Source organism: Fonsecaea erecta, assembly GCF_001651985.1.
Source record: "Fonsecaea erecta strain CBS 125763 chromosome Unknown Scaff3, whole genome shotgun sequence".
Taxonomy (NCBI): domain Eukaryota; kingdom Fungi; phylum Ascomycota; class Eurotiomycetes; order Chaetothyriales; family Herpotrichiellaceae; genus Fonsecaea; species Fonsecaea erecta.
Genome location: NW_017387246.1, coordinates 200,840 through 221,878, shown reverse-complemented (window position 1 = coordinate 221,878; position 21,039 = coordinate 200,840). Strand labels below are relative to the sequence as shown.

General features: G+C 53.7%; 8 protein-coding genes across 8 annotated transcripts; 4 read left to right on the top strand and 4 right to left on the bottom strand.

Annotated features, from left to right (window-relative positions):
* Nucleotides 1-1,323: 1,323 nt before the first annotated feature.
* On the top strand, nucleotides 1,324-1,931 carry AYL99_03344 (hypothetical protein; the record flags this gene model as incomplete). The annotated part of the gene is made up of 2 exons (XM_018834860.1): nucleotides 1,324-1,611; nucleotides 1,674-1,931. The coding sequence occupies 2 exons, from the start codon at nucleotides 1,324-1,326 to the stop codon at nucleotides 1,929-1,931; spliced, it is 546 nt and encodes a 181-aa protein (XP_018694510.1).
* Nucleotides 1,932-3,381: 1,450 nt separating this feature from the next.
* On the top strand, nucleotides 3,382-5,440 carry AYL99_03343 (ATP-dependent RNA helicase sub2; the record flags this gene model as incomplete). Its single annotated transcript, XM_018834859.1, has 4 exons — nucleotides 3,382-3,625; nucleotides 4,252-4,662; nucleotides 4,719-5,079; nucleotides 5,134-5,440. The coding sequence occupies 4 exons, from the start codon at nucleotides 3,382-3,384 to the stop codon at nucleotides 5,438-5,440; spliced, it is 1,323 nt and encodes a 440-aa protein (XP_018694509.1).
* A 755-nt stretch (nucleotides 5,441-6,195) lies between these two features.
* On the bottom strand, nucleotides 6,196-8,441 carry AYL99_03342 (hypothetical protein; the record flags this gene model as incomplete). Its single annotated transcript, XM_018834858.1, has 3 exons — nucleotides 6,196-7,972; nucleotides 8,035-8,120; nucleotides 8,208-8,441. 3 exons carry the CDS (start codon nucleotides 8,439-8,441, stop codon nucleotides 6,196-6,198), a joined length of 2,097 nt encoding a protein of 698 aa, XP_018694508.1.
* Nucleotides 8,442-8,857: 416 nt separating this feature from the next.
* AYL99_03341 (eukaryotic translation initiation factor 3 subunit F) lies at nucleotides 8,858-9,952 on the top strand (the record flags this gene model as incomplete). The annotated part of the gene is made up of 2 exons (XM_018834857.1): nucleotides 8,858-8,962; nucleotides 9,020-9,952. The coding sequence occupies 2 exons, from the start codon at nucleotides 8,858-8,860 to the stop codon at nucleotides 9,950-9,952; spliced, it is 1,038 nt and encodes a 345-aa protein (XP_018694507.1).
* Nucleotides 9,953-10,483: 531 nt separating this feature from the next.
* AYL99_03340 (hypothetical protein) lies at nucleotides 10,484-11,140 on the bottom strand (the record flags this gene model as incomplete). Its single annotated transcript, XM_018834856.1, has 1 exon — nucleotides 10,484-11,140. One exon carries the CDS (start codon nucleotides 11,138-11,140, stop codon nucleotides 10,484-10,486), a length of 657 nt encoding a protein of 218 aa, XP_018694506.1.
* Nucleotides 11,141-12,944: 1,804 nt separating this feature from the next.
* AYL99_03339 (hypothetical protein) lies at nucleotides 12,945-14,243 on the bottom strand (the record flags this gene model as incomplete). Its single annotated transcript, XM_018834855.1, has 1 exon — nucleotides 12,945-14,243. The coding sequence occupies one exon, from the start codon at nucleotides 14,241-14,243 to the stop codon at nucleotides 12,945-12,947; it is 1,299 nt and encodes a 432-aa protein (XP_018694505.1).
* A 2,172-nt stretch (nucleotides 14,244-16,415) lies between these two features.
* On the bottom strand, nucleotides 16,416-18,410 carry AYL99_03338 (hypothetical protein; the record flags this gene model as incomplete). Its single annotated transcript, XM_018834854.1, has 1 exon — nucleotides 16,416-18,410. The coding sequence occupies one exon, from the start codon at nucleotides 18,408-18,410 to the stop codon at nucleotides 16,416-16,418; it is 1,995 nt and encodes a 664-aa protein (XP_018694504.1).
* Nucleotides 18,411-19,125: 715 nt separating this feature from the next.
* Nucleotides 19,126-19,773, top strand: AYL99_03337 (hypothetical protein; the record flags this gene model as incomplete). The annotated part of the gene is made up of 1 exon (XM_018834853.1): nucleotides 19,126-19,773. One exon carries the CDS (start codon nucleotides 19,126-19,128, stop codon nucleotides 19,771-19,773), a length of 648 nt encoding a protein of 215 aa, XP_018694503.1.
* Between the last annotated feature and the right edge of the window lie 1,266 nt (nucleotides 19,774-21,039).

The following is a 21,039-nucleotide window of genomic DNA, read 5'->3' as shown; positions in this document are numbered from 1 at the left end:
CTGAGGGCTGGTAGAGAGAAATGGTAGAGAAGACGTTTTGTTTCAAACGGTTGAGCAGGCGGCGGCATTTGGGGGGGAGGGATGGTGGCTCACTAGGTACACCTGCTACAGTGCCACACAGTACCGACTGTATCTCTGGAGGTGCTACTCCTACTACTCCTACCACTACTCCTACCACTACTCCTACCACTACTACTACTATCCTCCTCCCGCTCTCCTTCGTCTCTCGGATTGCTCAAATCAAGATCCAACAGCCAGGCACCCCCCCATGTCGGTTGTCCCTTTTCCCTTGCTGCTACTCGCTCTCCTCCCATCCATGCCCCACGAAAATGATCCTCCTCTACCAAACTAACAAAACACCACGGCTCCAGAACCAATCGAACACCCTCTCTGGCCATCCCGCGTTGGTGTCAATGTCGGTCACCTGCTTGTCCCCACGATCACCCTTTGTCCTTGTTGTTCTTTAGCCAGGCACTAGGCTGCTGAGGCCCCATCGAAGGGAAGTACCTACTGACCTAACAACAGACCTAACCAGACCTAACAGTGCTTCGATAGCCGCGCTCCTCTTTTCTCTTTCGCTTTTCTCAGCTCAGCAGCTTCATTTGTTTTTTTTTTGGTTGCGTTTCTCCTTTACCCTGCGTCGGTCTGCTCCTTGCTTGTCATCGTTGCAGGCGATGAAACAATACTCCTCCTCAACCGTCTCGTCCGTCGCCATCCCCGCTCCCGTTGCCGTTTCCGCGCCTAGTCTCGTCTCCTGGTTCTAGTCTGTTGCTCTTCCGAGCACGCTTTTCATCATCTTGCTCACTCTGCCGACCGTTGTCCTACCCCTCTTGGCACGAGCTGAACCGAGCCGCCCGCTCACCGTTAAACAGGGTACTCTCCACCATCAGCCGCCAGGATCCTGGGAGGGGTGAAGAGAGGAGACCATAAAAGACGACGAAGAAGAAGGAGGAGCAGCAGCAGCAGCAGCAGCAGCAAAATAAAATAAAATAAAATACGCCAGTCCGTCGGGTTGAGACAGAGAGAGAGAGAGAGGAGAGAGATTGCGAGCGCTTCGCCAAACTTGAGGCTCTGCAGTCGCTAGCCACGCGCCCATCGATACGTCAAAGCTACAATGACCAGGCTCACCCCGACTGCCATATCTCGCAGCTCGTTCGCTGTCTGGTGTCTCTTGCACCACTCTTGACGGCTTCTCGCAAACCTATCAGCTTCCAGAACTGCTATGTGCCGTTTGGCCACCACGGGTACCTGTCGAAGCTCATCTGCCTCAACGCTTAGATTGGTCACTTGCACTGTTGTCTTTGCTGCCCGCCCGGGACGTCCATGTCCGCGACTCAGTCAGTCGCCGACTCCGTTCTGGGTTTAACTCAATCCGAGTTGTTTCTCCTCCGACAACAGCAACAAATCCTGGCCCAGCGCAGTCACCAAGGTGGCGGCATGCCCGACCGTGGCCGTGGCACTAGCAGGCAGTCGCAGCCTAGCTCCCGCGCTGTCAGTGCCGCCAGCAGCCAGAGTGTCCCCGGGCGGATTATGCTGGATCCTCATAGTCTGCAGGCTTTGTATGGGCACCTGGAGAATGTCATGAGGAGTATCCAGCGACGAATCGGTGAGGTATGCTTTTCCCGGCCTGAATGTGACCTGAGTTCTTCGTCGTGAGACTGACTCTCCTACAGCTCGAAGACGCCACCGAACAGTCGGTCAGGAACTCCAGCAGCCGAGCTGGAGGCGTCGTGCAAAATGCGGACAACGAGATCGCCAGGATGCGGCGCATCATGGCCGAGATCGACAAGCTCGAGGAAGAATTTGAGAAGATCAAGCGGATTCGGGACAAGATCAAGAGCATCCGAAACAACGTGGATGAGCTGAGTGACAGGCTCGACCGCAGTCGTCCAAGCGGCCACAGTTCTGGCGGAGCACGAACTCGGCGCTGATGTGCAATTGGTCTCTCGGGACGTTGAGCGATCCTGAACTTTACAACCAACTATAATTCTACGAAGACCTGGGACGCGGGGGGAACCAAACTCTCTCGACCACATCTCACAGCAGGGAAAGAGTCCAATTCCTCCCGGACGCCCTCGTCCCGGGCGTCTCTACTTTGTTTTACCACCTTTTCGACGACGGCGAATGCAAAGATGGAAGCCTCACGGCAGGTCATTAGTTAACGAGGTCATGCTTGATGAATGTACGAGTATTGAGTGGGACTTTTCGCTGTGCTGGTTTGCATGAACATGGAAACTTCGACCTTTTGGCGTTGGAAGGCATATAATGACGAGCTCCTCAATCTCATGCGCCCTGGAATGGGGTTACATCCGATAGAGATGTCGTGGCTCAGGCCGCAAAACAGACACGGTTGGGCATGGGGCAACTTTTGGAAACGACGGGATGCTGGTTGATGGGGAATCAATGAAAATGTTTATTGTTGGGCTAGCCCTTTGCAACAGGTTTGGAATCTTGCTGCCTTGTCTGATCCGACTTCTTTCGACAAGGAAACCGTTTGATAGTCCCGCATTTGTCGCAACGAATCTCGTACACATCGGCCCATGGTTTCCTGCCTCCTTTGCTTGGGTTGACGATCTGTTCGGTCATGGTTTCTCCGGGGATCAAGAGTGCGTCGCAGCGTTTGCAGATTGAATGCTTCACTCGTGGTCCCAGCCGGATCTGTGACTTTCGCGAGACACCCCGGAGGTGCGTCAGCAGTCGAGTCGTCTCGATAGCACTGTGGGTGGTCACATCCTCGTTCGCCACAGACACTGCATCTCCGGCAGACCCGGTCGCTTTCTGTTGGTCATTAAGGGTGCCGACTGTCGCTAAATACGTGGCAGCCTGGTGGAGGTAAGATAGTCTGGAGTGAAGGTGTTTGTGTGGCACTTGGGCTTCCCTCTTGGAGGGCTTTGATTTGCCCATGCCGGGAGTTCGTAAAGGTACTTCAAGCATGCATGATCTCGGTGCCTCATCCTCAACGAGACTCGGTGATTCTGAGTCACGTACGGAGTAGGGAGAGTGGTGTCACCAGAATGGCTCCCTTACCGAGTACGCGGACCTTTTTTTTGGCGGCGAAGAAAGGGATGAAGTCCATGACTAAGCAGCGTGGTCTTGGCGGCACGGTTGCCTCGCCTTGGCTCCTTCCGCTGCAGAAAACAACCTGGAACATTCCCGGCGCAGGCATCATCTCTCTTCCTTTCATCTGTTTCTTCTTCATCCATCTTTTCTCTCTGTCTCCATCAAACTCTCAAACTCCCGTCGCATCTCTCGCAGACCTTGGCTGGTTCTGCTCCCTCACCACCTCTCTGCTCTTGCTTCGCGGGTTATTTGAATCGACCTTTTCTTTCACCCTAGCCTCTGACAGCCACATAGCCTCAGCCACTAATCCTACCATCCGCCATGTCTGCTGAAGAGGATCTCATCGACTACTCGGACGAGGAACTTCAAGCGCCTGAGGCTCCCGCGGCCGGCGCGACCAACGGTGCCGCAAAGAAGGGCGATCTGACTGTCAGCGGCGGCAAAACAACCGACAAGGGCAAAGGCAGTTACGTCGGCATCCACTCGACGGGCTTCAGAGATTTCCTGCTCAAGGGCGAGCTGCTGCGAGCAATCACCGACTGCGGTTTCGAACATCCTTCGGAGGGTTAGTCATCCATCATCCTGCCATATTCTTGCAAGCAAAATATCCACCCTCCAAAGTTCTTCCTGCTCCGAGCGCATCCGTCCATCTCCAAGAAAAGAAAAAGACAAGAAAAAGGAAGAGAAGAATGAAAAGAATGAAAAGAAAAGGATGAAAAGAAAATGCAACTCCAAAGGTTCTCCAACGGATTCGAAAGTCTCCGGTCGGCGGCTCTACGGTCGAAGACAGGCAGGCGATAAAATGCCATAGCCTCGCGTCGACTGCTTCGATGGACTGTCCTAGAAGGCTGCAGTTTGCAATCCAAGAAGTGAGAGCATGCCTTCTTCTCTGGAGGTGGCACTTTTGCTCCATGTTCACACCGGCATGCTGAAAATGCTGCCAATGGTGACACTTTTCGCATATCCGGCTGACGTCCCACTCGCGCTGTGACATTCGCGGGAAATGGTGTCCTGGATATGCACTGCTGGCGTTCGGTAACAGAACCAGTCACGAGGTGGGATAAACAAGAATGCGACTCGTTCCTTCAGGGGGCAATATCAGGGAGATGGACGGATCGGCCTGCGATGCTCTTTTGTCGTCTTCGCACATTCTTTACCAAAACCAAGTCTAACATCAACGATTTCCCGCAGTCCAACAAAAATGTATCCCACAGGCTCTACTCAGCGTCGACATCTTGTGTCAAGCCAAGTCTGGTCTTGGTAAGACTGCGGTCTTCGTCTTGACCACCTTGCACCAACTGGAACCTGTTCCCGGCGAATGTTCTGTGCTGGTCATGTGTCATACACGTGAACTTGCCTACCAGATCAAGAATGAATACGCAAGATTCAGCAAATACCTTCCAGACGTGAAGACGGCCGTCTTTTACGGTGGTACACCCATTCAGAAGGACATTGATCTCCTCAAGAATAAGGAATCCTTCCCCAACATCATTGTCGGGACCCCGGGCCGTCTCAACGCCCTTGTCCGTGACAAGATCTTGTCATTGCGCAATGTCAAAGCGTTCGTTCTCGACGAGTGTGACAAGATGCTGGACCAAATCGGTATGCTTCAGGACTCCAACTTCTCCATTCAGACCACCTTCTGACAGCTATTTCAGACATGCGCCGCGACGTCCAAGAGATTTTCCGAGCAACCCCAACCGAGAAACAAGTCATGATGTTTAGTGCCACATTACCCCAGGACATTCGCCCCATCTGCCGCAAATTCATGAGAAACCCTCTCGAGGTTTTTGTTGACGACGAGACCAAGCTCACCCTCCACGGTCTTCAACAATACTCTATCAAGCTCAGCGAGGGCGAGAAGAATCGAAAGCTCAATGACCTGCTCGACAGCCTCGAATTCAACCAGGTCATCATCTTCGTCAAGAGCACTCTCCGTGCCACCGAACTTGACAAGCTGCTCCGGGAGTGTAACTTTCCGAGTATTGCGGTGCATTCTGGTGTCAGCCAAGAGGAGCGGTAAGTCCAGACACCCTTTTGATATGTCAGTTCTGTGCTAATCGTTTTCCACAGTATCAAACGATACAAGGAGTTCAAGGAATTCAACAAGCGAATCTGTGTTGCGACCGACGTGTTCGGTCGAGGCATTGATATTGAACGAATCAACTTGGCCATCAACTACGACTTGCCCGCCGATGCCGATTCTTACTTGCATCGCGTTGGTCGTGCCGGCCGTTTTGGTACGAAGGGGTTGAGCATCAGTTTTGTCAGCAGCGAGCAAGATGAGGCTGTGCTCAAGGAGATTGAGAAGCGGTTTGACGCCCAAGTGCCTCCCTACCCTGAGGGTGGTGTTGATTCGAGCACCTACATGGCTTCCTAGACGTGGCGTTCCACAAGGTGATGAACAACTGGCCAGGGGAGGTTCAGTTTCAAGACGGTGTGCGTGAGGTGGCAACCCAGTTTCCGCTTTTCTGCTCAGCAGAAGAGAATCATGTATGTGTATCGTGATGTCTTGCTGGAATACCGGTGGTTAAGGAAAATTGAGACAGTGGACAAATTGCCAATCTGATTAATCCGCATAGGTACGACAAAGAGAGCTTTCCATAGCTAGGTCTTGCCCTGAACTTTTCCAAAAAGAAAATCGTTTGATACACCGGTGCCATTCCGTGATTATTCTGTCGTCGTTCTCTATGGCATTGGTCATATATCTTCTATCTTTATATGCACTCACGTCGACCCCCGGCCCATGACCAATCCAAGAGGGTTCGCCAAAGGGAACGATTACTACATAAATCTCCGGACGAGAACCAGATGTACCAGAGTTGAGCCCATTCACGGGTTCTATGTAGACCCTGCCTCTCGGGCGCTAGTTACCCAAGCGAGTTTGATGAATAAAGACAGAAAGCGGTATACATGTAAGAGGATAGGCCACACTCGGTCTATGATTCTATTTTAATTCTATTCTATACTTACGGATACTGTCGCTTCGGACAGCAGAAGACAGCTAGCTACCGCTCTTGGTTCGTCGGTTTGCTCTGCGTTGATTTGCTCTGCGTTGATTTGCTCTGCGTTGATTTGCTTTGCTTTGCTTTGCTTGATTGCAGGTGGGCTTGTGAGCTGGATGGACTTGACCGTCTAGGCGTCCAGCTTCAACCGGTCGAGCAGACGGTCGATCTTGCCCAGCAGGATCTGGTAGTTGACAGCGTCGGCGGCGAACTCGTCGCCCGCGAGCTCGCCGTCGAGCGTGCGCACCGCGCCGGACTGGAGCAGCGCCTCGACGGAGTTGGGGTCGGCCGTGGGCGGCGACATGTCCACACCTTCGTCGTCGTCGGCGGGGAACTGCTGTAATGAGCCCTTCTGCGAGCCCCACTGCGGCACCGGCAGTGTGGGGGCAGCAGCAGCTGCTGTTGTCGTTGCCTCCTGCTCGGTATGCCCATGCGCTGCTTGACCTTGGGCGAGCGTCTCGGCCATGATGGCCTGCTCCTCGTCCATGACATCCTCGAGCCCGGAGTCCTCGAAGCGCAAGCGGAACCGCTCGCTCAGGTAGTACCGGATATCGTCCAGCAGCTCGATCGAGTCGGTCTCCTGCCGGGCGCTGATCCGACTCGCCGACTCCTTGACCAGCTCGGCAAAGTCCGGGTCGTCGATGTACGACTCGAGCCGGTAGGCGATGTAGCGCGCGGCGAATTCCTCGAGACGCTGCACGCGCGTGAGCCAGGCGGCGCGCAGGATTTCATAGATATCCAGCTCCTCCTCTTCTCCCCGGTGGTGGTGGTGGTGGTGGCCATTTGTGCCGCCACTCTCCTCGGTCGTGATCTCAGCAGGAGAGATGATGGCGTTCGGCATCGCCATGGCGTTTCCGCTGCCGAGCGACGAGATCACCAGGGCGGCTTTCGCCTTCACTTTCTCCAGGAACAGCATGTCCGCGGCAAAGAGGACGTCGACGGCGATGTCCAGCCCGAAGTCCGCCCTCTCGGCGTACAGAAACGTCAGGATGATTTCCAGCACCTCCGGGCTGCAGTCGATGGGCACGATCTGAAGGTGCGGCGTGTCCTGGGCTTCGCGGAACGAGGACTCGAACATGGTCATGAAGTACTCTGAGCGGATGAGCATGGCTTTGTGGCACGGGTAGATCTTTGATTTGCGTGGTCTCCGCGAGCGCGAGGGAGAACGCGAGGGGTTGGACCGTTGGTCGACGGGGATGCCCAGCGCGTTCGTGGCAGATCGAGATGGCTGTTGGGGTGGTCGCTGGCCAGGAGCAGGAGCAGTCTCCTCTTCCGCTTCGTCCTCGTCGGCGCGGAGAAGGACGTCTGCAAAAATGCCATTTTCACGATCCCATTTGACGTCGTCGGCCCGTGAAGTCTCGACCTCGATGACGTGCTTCAAGACGTTCTCGCGGAACCAGTGCTCCAACTGGTCGCGGCCCCTTTGGACTTCATCCTGGCGCCGCTGCCGGGCTAAGCGACGGTCATTGCTGTCGAGGATTAACTGTGAAAGGTTGTGGACCTCTAAGTGTTTGCTTATTCGGTCGACACCGGCCAGGATCTCGGAATCGGTAAAACCGGTCCCTGGGCCCCCGCCGAGATCTCTGGGCACTTCCCCGAGATACAGATGCTTTAGGGCAATGGCAAAGGACTGTGGAGGGATCGTGGGGGCCGGTTTCCAGAGTTTGGTGTCTGGAGACTGGGTGAGTTTGCTCTGAAAGTAAGGGGACCGGGCAGAGAGGATAAATTTATGCAGACGGAATGACTCGCTAGGGGTGACGACGGTAATGTCATGAGTCCTGGGGTGGTCCCTGCTCAGCAACGAGACCAGATGCGACGCTAACGGCTGCAAAGGATCGGTCGACTTGGAATAGTCGTATTGTAACAAGAGATTTCGTATCCGGTCGTTCAAAGCATTATATAGACATCTGGCGGCGGGTGTGTCAGTCGAAGGCTCCCGGCAGTGCCCAATGGATATCGGAATCCGCACCTTTCGCCCTGAAATGTATCTCGTTCGCATAATGCGCCCGATTCTAACAAAAGCTGTACAACTTCGTAATGTCCACACAGGCTGGCCTTGTCGCAGTGTCAGTGGACTGGTGTACCCAACCCAACAGTGGCAAATCCCCATCGTGGATAACATCAAGTAGATGAGAGACCTACCAGGATCAAAGGGGTGTAGTCATACTGATCCTTTGCATTGATGTTTGCGCCCTCCTGGATCATCTCCTGGCACAGCTTGAGGTCGCCCCTCCTGCAGGCGTCGCATAGTCTCTGGAAATTGATGCTGAAATCGAGGGGGTTATCTTCCTTGAGGATGCCCTCCTCGATCAACCTCTTCTCGTCGTGGAGACTGAGCTCGAGTTGGTCTTTGCGCAGAAGTCCATTGGCACTCATGGTCTTGGGTCAGGAGGAGTGACAGAAATGTGGCGAATGGATCGAGAGGGAGGGAAAAATGGCAGATGTCGAGGGAGAAACCAGCGGGCGCCGTCTTCCGTCATATCAAATAATTTATATCGCCGGCATGTTGTCGGCGTTAAGATCGATTAGATAAGATCGTGACCTATCACGTGATACCAGTAACTCACGTGACACACACAACTGCGCAGCCCATGAATTTTATGCAAGGCTCTGGCTCTGTGTGGCCCAAAATTTCCCGCCGCCCATCACCACCATCACAGACAGACAAAGAGAGACACCCAAGTCTTTCCCAAGGGCCAGACCACTTTCCACACCGGCCGGCCAAAGACTGAGAGGTCAGGCTTCTCCTATCCTGAGATCACTTCAGCAGCCGACTCTTCGTCTTGCCCAGCATGGCTGAACAGGATGCGTTCCTACACCTCACCCGCCCTCTGGGCCCTGTCGCAGTTGGCGCACAACCCACAACAGCCCCCCTGCGCGTCGTGATACAACCGCAAGTAAGTCCAGCACGAAACAACTACGATACCGGCATTTGACTGACCTTACTCCTCCAGGCCCTCTTCTCGATACTAGACCACTGCATCCGTCGCCCCCCAGACCAGCAGAGAGTCATTGGCACCTTGCTCGGCACCCGCTCCGACGCCGATGAATCTCAGATCGTCGTCCACTCCTCTTTCGCCGTCAGCCACACCGAAACCACCGACCAGGTCGAAGTGGACATGGAATACCAAAAGGCCATGTTGGCCCTGCACCTCCGTGCGAGTCCCAAGGAGGTCTTGGTGGGGTGGTACGCCACCAGCTCCGAGTTGAACACCTTTTCGGCTTTGATTCAGAACCACTACAGCAGCCAGGGCGAAGGCACGTTCCCATACCCGGCGGTGCACATCACCGTGTCGTGCCAGCCCGGCCAGGACATCGAAGTGAGGACGTACATTTCGTCGCCCGTGGGCGTGAGCCCCGAGCGCGCGGCCGATTCCGCGGCGTTCATTCCCATCCCTTACACCGTCAACTACGGCGAGGCCGACCGCGCGGGTCTGGAGGCGATCGGGTACGCCAAGGAGTCGGAGAGCAGGACGGCGACGATCCTCACGGAGATCGAGAGCCTCGAAAAGTCGCTGGAAGACACGCTGGGCATGCTGGACCGGGTGGCCAAGTACGTGGAGAACGTGATCGAGGAAGAGACCGAACCCTCAACTGCGCTGGGCCAGTTCCTCCTCAACACGCTGGCCCTGGCGCCCAAGGTCGACCCCGCCGAGATCGAGAAGGATTTCAATAACCACGTTCAAGACGTCTTGACCGTGTCCTACCTGGCCAACATGATCCGTACGCAGATGGACCTGTCGAACAGGCTGGCGACGTCAGCATTGACCATGGGTGGCGGTGAGAGTGGTTCTACGGAAAAGGAGGGTCGGGGTGATCGCAGACAAAATCGACAAGGTGGACAGAGGCAGAACAGGACAGAGAGTTTTTCTGTGGCGAACGTTTGAAATTGAAAAAGGTTATGGAATGAAGGACAGCCTGTCTGAGACTGGCTGCTATGCATGAATAACTGCTCTGTGGCGCGAGGCTCTAGCCGTCCCAAAGGATGCCACAAGAAAAAAAGGCCTTGCGTGATGATTGCATGAGAGCAATTCAGATCGGCTCGAGGCGACGTACGCGCATACTGTCTCTGATATGGAAATGACTTCCAAAGTCATCCTGGTGGACAGGTTCGGCCAAGGTCTCCCATATGTGATGGCCGCCCAGACCGCAGAGACCTGGGCAGATAGACAACCCGACTCCGTTTGGGGAGTTTTCACGAATGACATGGTGTTATGGTTCGTACTTCCAAGGGTTCTCCCCCACGACGGTGCCACGGCACTGTCAATGAGGCGGTGCTGGATGTATACTCGCCGCCGTTCAGCCCTGAATAGTCTTCGGTACCTCTCGTTGCTCCTAGACTGTGGATGCTGTTCCGTAGGATGATGTGCCCCAAATAAAGAGTCGTAAACGCCAACTCTTTGCAATCGGTGTCTTGTTCATCCAAGGTCACTTTTGGCCCTCTTGCTGGCCCTCTCCTCACCACTCTCGTCCGCGCCCGGCGTCCGCTCCTTGGAGTTCACCCCTCCATTGACCATTTCCGTGTCCACGTCCCCGATGTCCCTCTTCTTCTTCCTCCCCCTGCCTCGGCCCTTCCCTTTCGACGTGCCTTCCTCGCCGACCACCTCGCCCAGATTGACCAGGTCGTCCACCGCCAGCTTCTGGCCTTCCTTGCCCTCGGTCGTGTCGAACAGTCTCTTCTTGTTGTCGATCTCCCGCTTCTTCTTGAACATCTCCTGCACGCGGCCTAGCTTGATGTTGTCCTTCCGGATCGCGAATTCAAAGTCGGAGAGCTTCAGTTTGGCGCGCCCGGAGTAGACCGACACCCCGACGGCGTTGTGGCACGTCTCGATGATGAAGTCCGTCAAGATCTCGTCGAGCACGCGTAGTGTTTCAGGGAAGGGCTGCGTGAACGGTGTGGGTGTGTGGCTGGTGTTGGGTGTGTTGTTGGACGACAGGTATTGCCGTGACGAGGCGCCGAGGGGCTTCGCGATGTCGGGGTGCGTAGGTGCGCCATATGCGTACAGAAGGGCCGAGAGCTCTGGGCCAAAGTTGAGGTTGACTTTGTGCCGGCCGGCACGGGCGCGAGGTTCCATGACTGCGAAGCGAGGGGAGGACGGGGTGATTTCGACTTATTTGAGTCGGTTCGCCTAGAAGACAAATGGCATTCGGAATCGGTGGAAAGATATCATGACCAGGTCAGACAGCGAGGGTAACTCCAGACCAGCAGTGAGCAGCGGGGACGACAGGCAATAGAAGGAGTGGCTGGGGGTAGGATTGAAGGCATGAAGCACACTCACTCGTATGGAAGAAGAAGAACGTAACAATACGAGATAAATGGAAGTCCTCGTCCCGTACAGGGGAGGCTGATGCGTCCACGTGACCGATCTTCTTACGGTTAGCGCCTCCGTCTTCGTCGAAACCACCTTTCAACATCTTGTTGAGCAGCAGGTTGAGTCCTTCTTGCATTCCACAACGACAGTTTCCAGGGAACCGAACCGAAGCAGACGGATTCCGCAACGCTTTCACCGTCCGATGCGTGCTGATTTGACGCTTTTCGGCTTCGTCTCAGTTGCAGAAGAAGAATTGGTGTCTTCACAATGGTACGTGCTCTCCTCACCCCCAATACCGATATTCCTGAAGACGAAAAGAGAGAAAACCCCTGGGCGGGGAATGGAGGCTAAAGGGGACGGGGAGGAAGTTTCTACCCAAGAACCATCAAAAAGAAAGAAAGAAAGAAAATGCACAAACAAATGGTGTCTCAACCAACTCTTTCTAACCCTGTGCTCCTCTGCCGGCCATATATAGACAGCCATATTCAACTTCCAGTCCCTCCTCCTCGTCATCCTTCTCATCATCTGCACCTCGACCTATGTGCACTCCATGGCCCCCGGCGTCATGGACCGGAATAAAGACGGGTAAGCAGGAAACTCCCGGCCCTCATTCCGACGACGGCGACCCGGTGTCACCTAGCCAGTGGCTGATTTGTCGGCGTCCGGCCATGGAATCTATTTAGTGTGATGGGCATATTCTGGAAGTGCGCCCGGATAGGCGAACGTCTCAGTCCGTACGTGAGCATCTTTTGCATAGCCATGGCGGTAAGTGTGTGTGTTCTGCGCAGTGTCTATTGGCTTGACCATGGACCGGAATCCCCGTTGCATTGTGAACTGACAACCACCGACGATAGTGCTCGATAATGATGGGCAACTGAACGCGATGATCCCCTACGCTGAATACACGACAGATGCACGGCGTTAGGAGTTATGCCACGAGCAGACACGAACTGGAATTCGAAAGCCTGGGTTCTGGGGCAGGGGTCTACTGGGAAATTGTATCAATTGAGACGGCTGTGGTGTACAGTTTTTTGCCGGTGGCCAGGGTTTCCTTTTGGCTTATACAATGTGTTTTGAGCGTGCCATGCTCCGCGCTGGACGTCCGAAGCACACCACACCCCTGCCAGTAGCACGTCACCTCCGTTTCCAAAGCAATATCCCTTTCCAAAAAACAAAAGCAGACACACGCCTCGAGGATCATCCAACAAGCATTGCATGTAGCGGGGGTATTATAAAGCCAATCTCCTGCATCCCATCCCATGGCCATCTCGGCCCCCTGCTCAAGGCGAAAACAGGCATGAGAGGCCTTTTGTCCCAAATATATCCGAAAATGTTCTGTTGTTCCATCTCCTGTCGCCAAATAGCCTTCACTTGTCACTCCGCAAGCGCCACGCAATTCCCAGCTCGTCGACAACAAAAGAAACTCGCAAGGCTTAGGGACAAAGGTCTCTGTTTCAGCTCGTGTCTCGTGTGGTGTTAGACTGAATGCATCGGCGCAACATGGTAGTACCCAAGACAACACCAGAACGAGGTCCAAATTGTTGATAACAGCCCGCTGTTGGCACCGCTAGCCCACTCGGTTGCAGTCGGGGGCAGTCGGAGGAAGCAGGTCAAACAAATTCCGAGACTCCTGCAGCGACTTACGCTGACGAAATCGAGTATCGCGATGAAGTCGATAATTCCGAGTAGTCCGAGCATTTCGATGAGGCTGTTCCCGAACGGGTAGTTTCTGAGGCGATTGTACATAATTTTCGTCATTACCGCATCCGTCAGAATCGTTTTCCGATTCCCACTCAAGGCCACGGTCTTGATGTATGTTAGTGGTGAATGCGGTCTGTGTATTCTTGCTGTATGCTTGGCGAGGATGCTCGCTCACGGTTTTGGGCAGGCGTTTCCAGGCCGAAGGCAGAGAATGGATGGACGCCACTTCTTGGTCAATTCCCTCCTCTTCACTCGCTGCGTGACGCGCCTCGACAAGCGTCTCCCCACGGTGAGCTGAAGCTGACACGGGCACTTCATCTTCATTTATGAGCTCATGCGTGCTGCCACTGTTGCGAAGCTTCCTCTCTGAGGATTTCCCCTCGACGTAGAGATCATGCTGGTCCGGGGTGAAGTGGGGCTGCGGAATAGTCTGAGATCGAAAAGCTAGCTCCGTCAGGACCGGGCTTTCCAGGTCGTTATGGGAGAGTGACTCGGCACTCTCAACGGAGACTATCGGGGGCACCACAGCCTGATGCGAGACCTCGCCGGGATGTGTAGTGGTAGGGGGACCCATCAAAGAAGTGGAAGCGCCATTACTTTGTTGTAGAGAGGACCCAGCACGTATGCCACCTGACGAGTTCTGTACTGAAGGCTTCTCAACGACAGTCCTCGGGGCTTCCCCTGAGACGGTGCGGCCAACTTGTGGCTCTAGAGCGGTATATTGAACCTCATTCTTCCCTGACGCTCGGCGGAGAGAGCGCGCAGCCTCATCCATTACTGATATCTGCCTAGGCTGAAATCGCTTTCTCGGAATGAAAAGTGAAGCTTCCGTTCTGCGACGCTTCAGAGAGCGAACGATCCCATCTCGGTGAACGGGTGGAGTTGAAGCGTGGGGTTGCACGCGGTCCTTTCCATCGTTCGTTTTCGACACATCCGGGATGTCGTCTTCGTCGTCTGAAATCGACATCATTGTCCTCCGGTCATCTTCGTCGTCGTCAGCGTCATCATCGGAAAGCCAAACTGGTGACTGAGGCTCGCCACGATCGCTGCTATCTCCCAGTCGAAGGTCGTGCATAACTGTACACATGGCACAGCGGAGAACGAAACCTGCAATCAATTTGCCGCAATCATCACATTCCTTCAGGCCCTGAGCGTCTGTCGCCATTATGTCTTCTCGGTTCTGGCTTGGGTCAGCTACGGGGTTAGTCGCCGGTTGTGAGTTGTCTTCACTTTGCCGGTGCGAGTGGACGATTCCACTGCTTCGAACTAGATACTCGACAGGGGCTGGTCCACTTGTTGGGGTGTGCTGTGCCTCCTGTTCCGTAAGTGACTGTGCTGTCCCTCGGTCAGTGTCAGAGTTTGTTGGGAGTGTGGCTAGTGCTCGAGCAGTTGACTCGTGGCGTATTGCGTCACTGGCCAACGGCAACTCATCAGTATCTGAAACGTTGTTTGGACTTTGTGGACGATGAGATGTCTCGTGGTTGTCTCCATTGAGGCGAGGAGTGCGATGAGCGGACAGACGGCGACGAGCCGGCACTGCTTCGGCCTCCGTACCTACTGTACGTGCGGTTCTGACTGAATTTGTGTCATGATCAGATGAGAATTTCGGCTCCGAAGAATCTGCAGGCAATTTCGAGGGCAAGAGATGTGCAGAGTCCGCAGGTCGGACAATGGGACGGTGAAGGGGTGAGTCAGTATTGATAATAACCGCGTCCATCGGAGAGGTTCTATCCGAGCTGCCTCTGAGTGATTCACCTTTGTTGGTCGCGGCATCCTGCATTGTCAAACTCTTTGCGCTCCTTCTATGTTTCGTTAAGTTAGTGTTACATTGTGCCGAGCGGGTGTCTATCTCTTTACCTTTGATGAGGTTTTGGGTTTTCGAAGCCACTACGACGGTCTGTACGGCTTGTTTCGCAGGGCTCAGGAGGCGTCTTGCTCCTTGTGGCAACCATAATGATAAGTGGTAATTCATTCGAAACGCTCTAGTCTCACAACGCTACTCAGAGCGTCGTGGCGAAAGGCAGAACTGGTTGGAGGATCAAGTTAGCTGAAGAGACCAATGGAATCTGAATCGAAAGCGCAGCGATCGTGGATTGATCTCAGGTCTTTTCAGTTATTTGGGTCTTCACATTGTGTCGCTGGGGTTGCTGTGAGGACCTTGGAAGCTGTTCGTGCAGGTCTCACACTAGAGAATTGACAGCACAGCGATGACAGGCCAGCTGCACTCCCAGCATCCCTAGCTATCATCCAACAGCTTGACGATAGAATGTGTTAACAATGTGCGCTGCTGCCATTGGCTCAAATATCCACGAGGTCTGAGGGAAAGAGAGCCCCATTGTTGCGGCGCCTCTCTGTTGTGGTTCTTGTACCCGAAGTCTCCAGCAAAGCAGTCCTAACTGTTTAGAGTGCATTGTTCTTGCATGACTCCGTGCTGTCTAGATTGGAGAGATGGTAGCAATGCGGGTGTGCATTAAGTTCTGTTTCGCTGTTGGGCCATCCTTGTGGAGGTGCGCAAAGAGCAGGCCCTTCTAACGAGCTACCACCAACGACCATTTTTCCAATCGGACCTTTTACCATTGACTCATCATTGGGCAGGAAATTGTAGAGGTGTTGAAGGCTCATTCAACCACACGAGGTGCTTACCATTTGCAATTAAGCACGGTTCCCATATGCGGGGACTGGATGCAGCCACAGGCTCAAAACCTAATATTCACCGAAGGGACCCATACACAGTCACAGGTCGAGTCCCAGCATGGGCGGCTTGTGCCTCCAAAGTTTGACGGAAAGGAGTCGGTGCCGTTGAGGAGGGTTGCCGTCTCGTCACACCAGGGGAAATCGTTGTGTCAAAGACGTGACGTGTCGTCTTGGGGATAGCCAAAAATGCTAAAAAATCATGGTCATATCGTGGTAAGAAAAGAGCGGCTGATAGAAATGTTTGTGCAGAGACTAGATAGGCAAACGCAGCCCTTCGTCTCCCGATCAAACACAAGGAGGACGCAACGCTGACAAGAGATTTTATCGACGAGCACAAATAACAAAAAGGGCAACGATTCTGAGGGTTAAGCCTGAAGAGAATATAGAGGTGAAGGGGGAACTAAAATACTGCCTATGATTGGCTACCCATGCGGTGCCACTCTTGGCGCATGCTTAGTCAGAATTGGCTCGGGGCATTTTGATATCACGTTGACAGCCATACTTAGCTGCGAGAATAGGGACACTCGGTTGTTTGTCCCCGTCATGAGGTCCGTGTGAGAAACTATCGTCCAGAGCTACGGTTGACAGAGCTGGTTTTCAGGCACGAAGCATGGGTCGTACCTCTATATTGAAAAAGGACATGCTATTGGTACATATTAGCGCCCTCAGGGGCTTCCTTGAATCCATAACTCTCAAAGATTCCATCTCTCTCGACTGCTTGCTCATCCTCAACCGATCGTCGAGAGTCGAGGGCGTCTGTTCCGGCACCTTCGGCAGTGGCGTTTGCGTCATCTTGCCACTTGAGAGTCGTGTCGAGCCCATCAGGAATTCGCCGTTCGTCCAGGACATATCTGACCAACTTGGCAAGTTGGCTTTCATCATACTTCCCCAAGAGAAATGCGTAGCCCTGCTCGGTGGGCTGAACATCTCGTGCCAGCATCATCCTCCAAATTTTCTCTGCAGCCTCTTCTTCACCGTGTTGCAAGAAGCCACAAAGTACTTCGCTCCACGTTCTCTCGGTGGGTGGGCACAGATTGCGCTCAATCATGGCTTCCACAACGTCCACCGCTTTTCTCAGGAAAAATCGGCTGCGCGCGTAGAAGTGAATGAAACCATTGTACATGATGTCATGTTTAGCGCACTCGAGAATGCTTGTGTCCTGTTGTTTAATCATATGGATTATCCAATACCACAAGGCCGAGACAAGTCGCTCGTCTCGCTGGCAGAGAACGTAGGCCCAAATTGTAAATCCGAGGACTGCCGGCGGAGGCTCATTGAGCTTCATGGAAAGAGACTTGTCGGTGGGCAGAGGATTCACAATACCAAGCTTGATCAGCGGAGCTCGGTCGTAGGCTCGGTCGTAGATGGCGAGAAGGTGTGACACTGATATCCCAGCGGGTAACTTGCGGTCGATCGTGCAAACAACCCTCACGATATGCATCATGTATGTTACCAGGTACGGGTATTTGTAGAGGTCTTCGCGTTGGTGGATAGCAGACATAATTTCATCCAGTTTTTCCCGATTCTGTCTTTCGAAACTATCCTTGAGCAAGAAAAGGTGACTGCGTTCGTCAACGTGGATATGCTTGACTTCCATGAAACGGAAGACTTCCCATGCAACATCAGGCACTTTCAGAGAAATTGCTCGCTCAATGATGAGGTTATGCGCCTTCGCGTCCATTGGCATGCCAAGTTCAATCAACTTGGGAAGTGCCCGGAAGTTACCCACGGTGTCAGATTCTTCGACTGTGTCAATTGTTATAAGCTTGGCACAGCGGTCCAGAATCCGCACCTTGTGTTCTTCCCTTTGGTCCGGAGGAATGCAGGAGAGGAGTTCTATTGCTCGATCCGCGTCGCCAAGTTTCGTAAAGTGGTCCACCATAACTAAAATGAGCCGTGGCGGCACCGGTGCACAATTCCGGAAGAGGGTATTAATGATCTTTTCGCAATGCTCTGCGTCATTGTGCCGCAAAAGGAGCACCAGGAAGTGGAACGGCATCGTCTCCTCGGGCCAGGTCTGGATGCGAGAGACTAGAGCTATTTGCTGTGTAAACAATTTCTGAAGATAAGGGTCCGCATCGATCTCAGTCCGATAGACCATATCGAGGTAGCAAAGACAATCGCATCGAGTTCTCCAGTCGCGAGGGACCACGGGGAGAACAGATAGCATGAGGAGAGTTCTCCGAGCACCATCGGCAAGGCATCCAAGCAGGATATGTGCGAGATGTCGCATCTTGCTGCGGATGGGCATTTTGAGCCACACTTTGCGAAGCTCCTGAAGCGTGTGATCGCCCACAAAAGCTATCGCGACTTGCTTTTGGACTTCTAACTCTTGACGCGCCTTCGCATAATCGCCATCTTGTGGGAACACCAACTTCTTGTATGGCTTTATCCACATCCTGTCGAATCGGTCGTCTTCAGGCAGGTCTCGTCGACCTTGTTCTGGCTCGGACTCGTCACGACCACCTTCGGACTGAGGAACATTGGACTCGAAGTTTTTAGATTCGAGGGCCTGAGACGCTAGAGCATCTGATTTCGAGGCTGGGGGGTAGAGCCGTGGGATACGTACTCCATCAACTTCAAGCGCAGGAGCTGGCGAAGGCTCGGAGAGGTTGCAAGACCCTAGGTCACTCGACATGCCAGGCCGACCCTGCTCAGTGCCAAATATCCGATCCGAGAGAGATTTAACATCTTGGAGCCCCGCCGCGTGTCGAGAATAATACCCCTGTGTACGCGATCGAGGAGAGACGGACTGTACTCTGGACTCCGCAGGCGGAGGAGTTATGTTGCTTGGAAAGGGTAGGGATTCTGTTGCGTCTTGAAGCGAACTATCTGAACCGCCTAATTTTGCGATATGTTCGGTGGACGTGACATGACGTCCTCCTGGGGGTTCAGAATACGCCTGAGCAAGGACACAGGCTTGGTGAAGCGGTTGACAGTGCTGGAGGCCATGTTTGACAAAGTCGAGAGAAGGGCAGGTGAATCGGGATCGACACCTGCCGAAGGTTGCTGGATTATTGCTGAAGCATCCTCGTAGAGCGCTGGTTGACTTGTGGAACATTCAGTTTCCCGGGCATCTGGCTCTAATTCCCGTTGGCAGAAGAATCGAGGGTCACAGGTGAATGGTGGATGCGAAGGAAATATGTGTACGAGGTAATGACTGCGGACATTGCATTTCTTTGCGGGCGGACCCAGGAAAAGGGAAATTTTGCCGAGTAGGAAGTTCCAAACCACCAGGGCACAAGGTACTGCTTTCACGTCGCCACCTTTTCTCACAGGTCCGCTCTTGTGGTATGCATTGGTAGCGGGATGTCCTTGTTCTCGGGAATCAATCTAGCAGAACTATCTTCGTGATGTCAGCCACACATAGTAGCCTAGATGCTGCTGCCACCGACAGAAAGGCTCGCTTGGCGAAACTCGCATCTCTGAAGCGGAAGCAGCCTGGCTCCCATTCTACAGTTTCAAGCCTACAAGCGGACACCGAAGAAGGAGACAAGGAAACACTGCCTCCATCTACAACCGACCAATATCTCTCAGGCCGAAACTACGATGTGACAACAAAAAACGCCAAACTTGGATTCGAGAATGCCCCCACCAGTGGTGACGTCGAGACCCTCGAAGAGCAGGCCGGTCGCATCCTCGCATCTACTGCAGAGCAAGCAGCCAAAGATGAGCTGGAAGCAGAGAAGGGTATTGACCTGTTCAAGCTGCAGCCGAGGAAGCCAAATTGGGACTTGAAAAGGGACTTGGCGGAGAAGATGAAGATTCTGGACGTGCGGACACAAAACGCTATTGCGCGTCTGGTGAGAGAACGAGTCGAAAACGCGAAGAAACAAGCTCTCGAAAAGAAGGCCGTTCAAACGCACCCTACAGCAGAGAAGGAAGAGGAAGGAGAGGAGGTGGGTATTGAAGGCAATACGCTCGTCGAGAGCATACATTTGCGGGAACAGGAGGAGGAGAGAGAGGCTGCCCTCCAGAACGAAGAAGATGGCATTTCATGATCAACGACCCGAGAGACTCAAGGATAATTGCACCAAAACGACGGCCAGAAGGCCAAGTCGATGTAGGATGCGGCCACAGCAGCCCGTCCACTTCTCGGGTTGGATATACACCTGAATGAGGTCAAAGGTCTGCGTCACGCAAGAGATATGGATCATGTTTCTCACGACGCTCTCCAATACCCGCAAATCGAAGCTGAGTACAGCATCACACGATATGAAGACCGCTGTTTAGACCCAAATGCCAGAAGCATCCATTGCAGGCAGTCACGCGGTTGACGAGGATGTCCTGCTCCAGGAGACGAGAGGAAAAAGAACGAGAGCCGGCAGAAAGCCTCGCTGAAACGGAAGATTCTGCCAAATACTATCAGGAACCATTATTGAGAACTATTGGCGAATAGGCTACAGAAATGAGCACGTAACAGTGAGCAATGAAATTCCAGTATCCAATCACCTGATGATACCACGAAAAGAACAAGCACTCCGTAATGACAAACGTGCGCTTCTCGTAGGGTATGGTAAATGGAGACCAGCCTGTCCATGTGGCAATGCAGCCGCCAACGCCTTGCAAACCACAACCGACGATACCACCAAGTCAAGTTCCTCTGTATAGAACTAGAGCACCCTCCAATATCCCGGACTTGTCCTTCAGGACTGACATGTCACATATTCATTGCTTGCGTCAGAGCCAGTCTTTTGCTGTACGGGCTGAGACTCCGCTCTTTCATGTTGCGCCGCCTCTCGCCACCGAGCCTGACGTCTCCCTGAGGCAATTCGTGGCGGTCATCATCAGCGTATTTCCGCCAATGTCCCCGGGATGTGGCACTGGCGTGGTCTTCTTCCTCAAGGGATCTTCTCTGCTTGGTTATTTGGCTCTTGTCCATGCTTGGACTACCAGTCCGGCTACGATGGCTGCCTCGACGCATGGAACTAGGCCGGCCTCGGTCACTGGGACTGAGGGTGCGGTGACGTCGGCTTTTGCGGTGTGAGCCAGGCTCGCGCTTTGGGGACCTCGGCGATCGAGAGTTTGAACTGGACACGGAGTGGTGCTTCCTTTTCCGCGGAATTTCAGTAGTTGGTGTGCCTAAGCGATTCCGGTGTGCACGACTGGTGGTGTAATAGTTAACACCACGTTCCCGTGAGCGAGACCGCGACCGAGACCGCGACTTATTTGTCGATATCGTCGAGACGGAATCTGAGGAGTCTGGGGTTCGTGATCGGCCCCGGTCTTCAGGCTCCACGATAATTTCTTCTCGTCTGGCCTGAGCT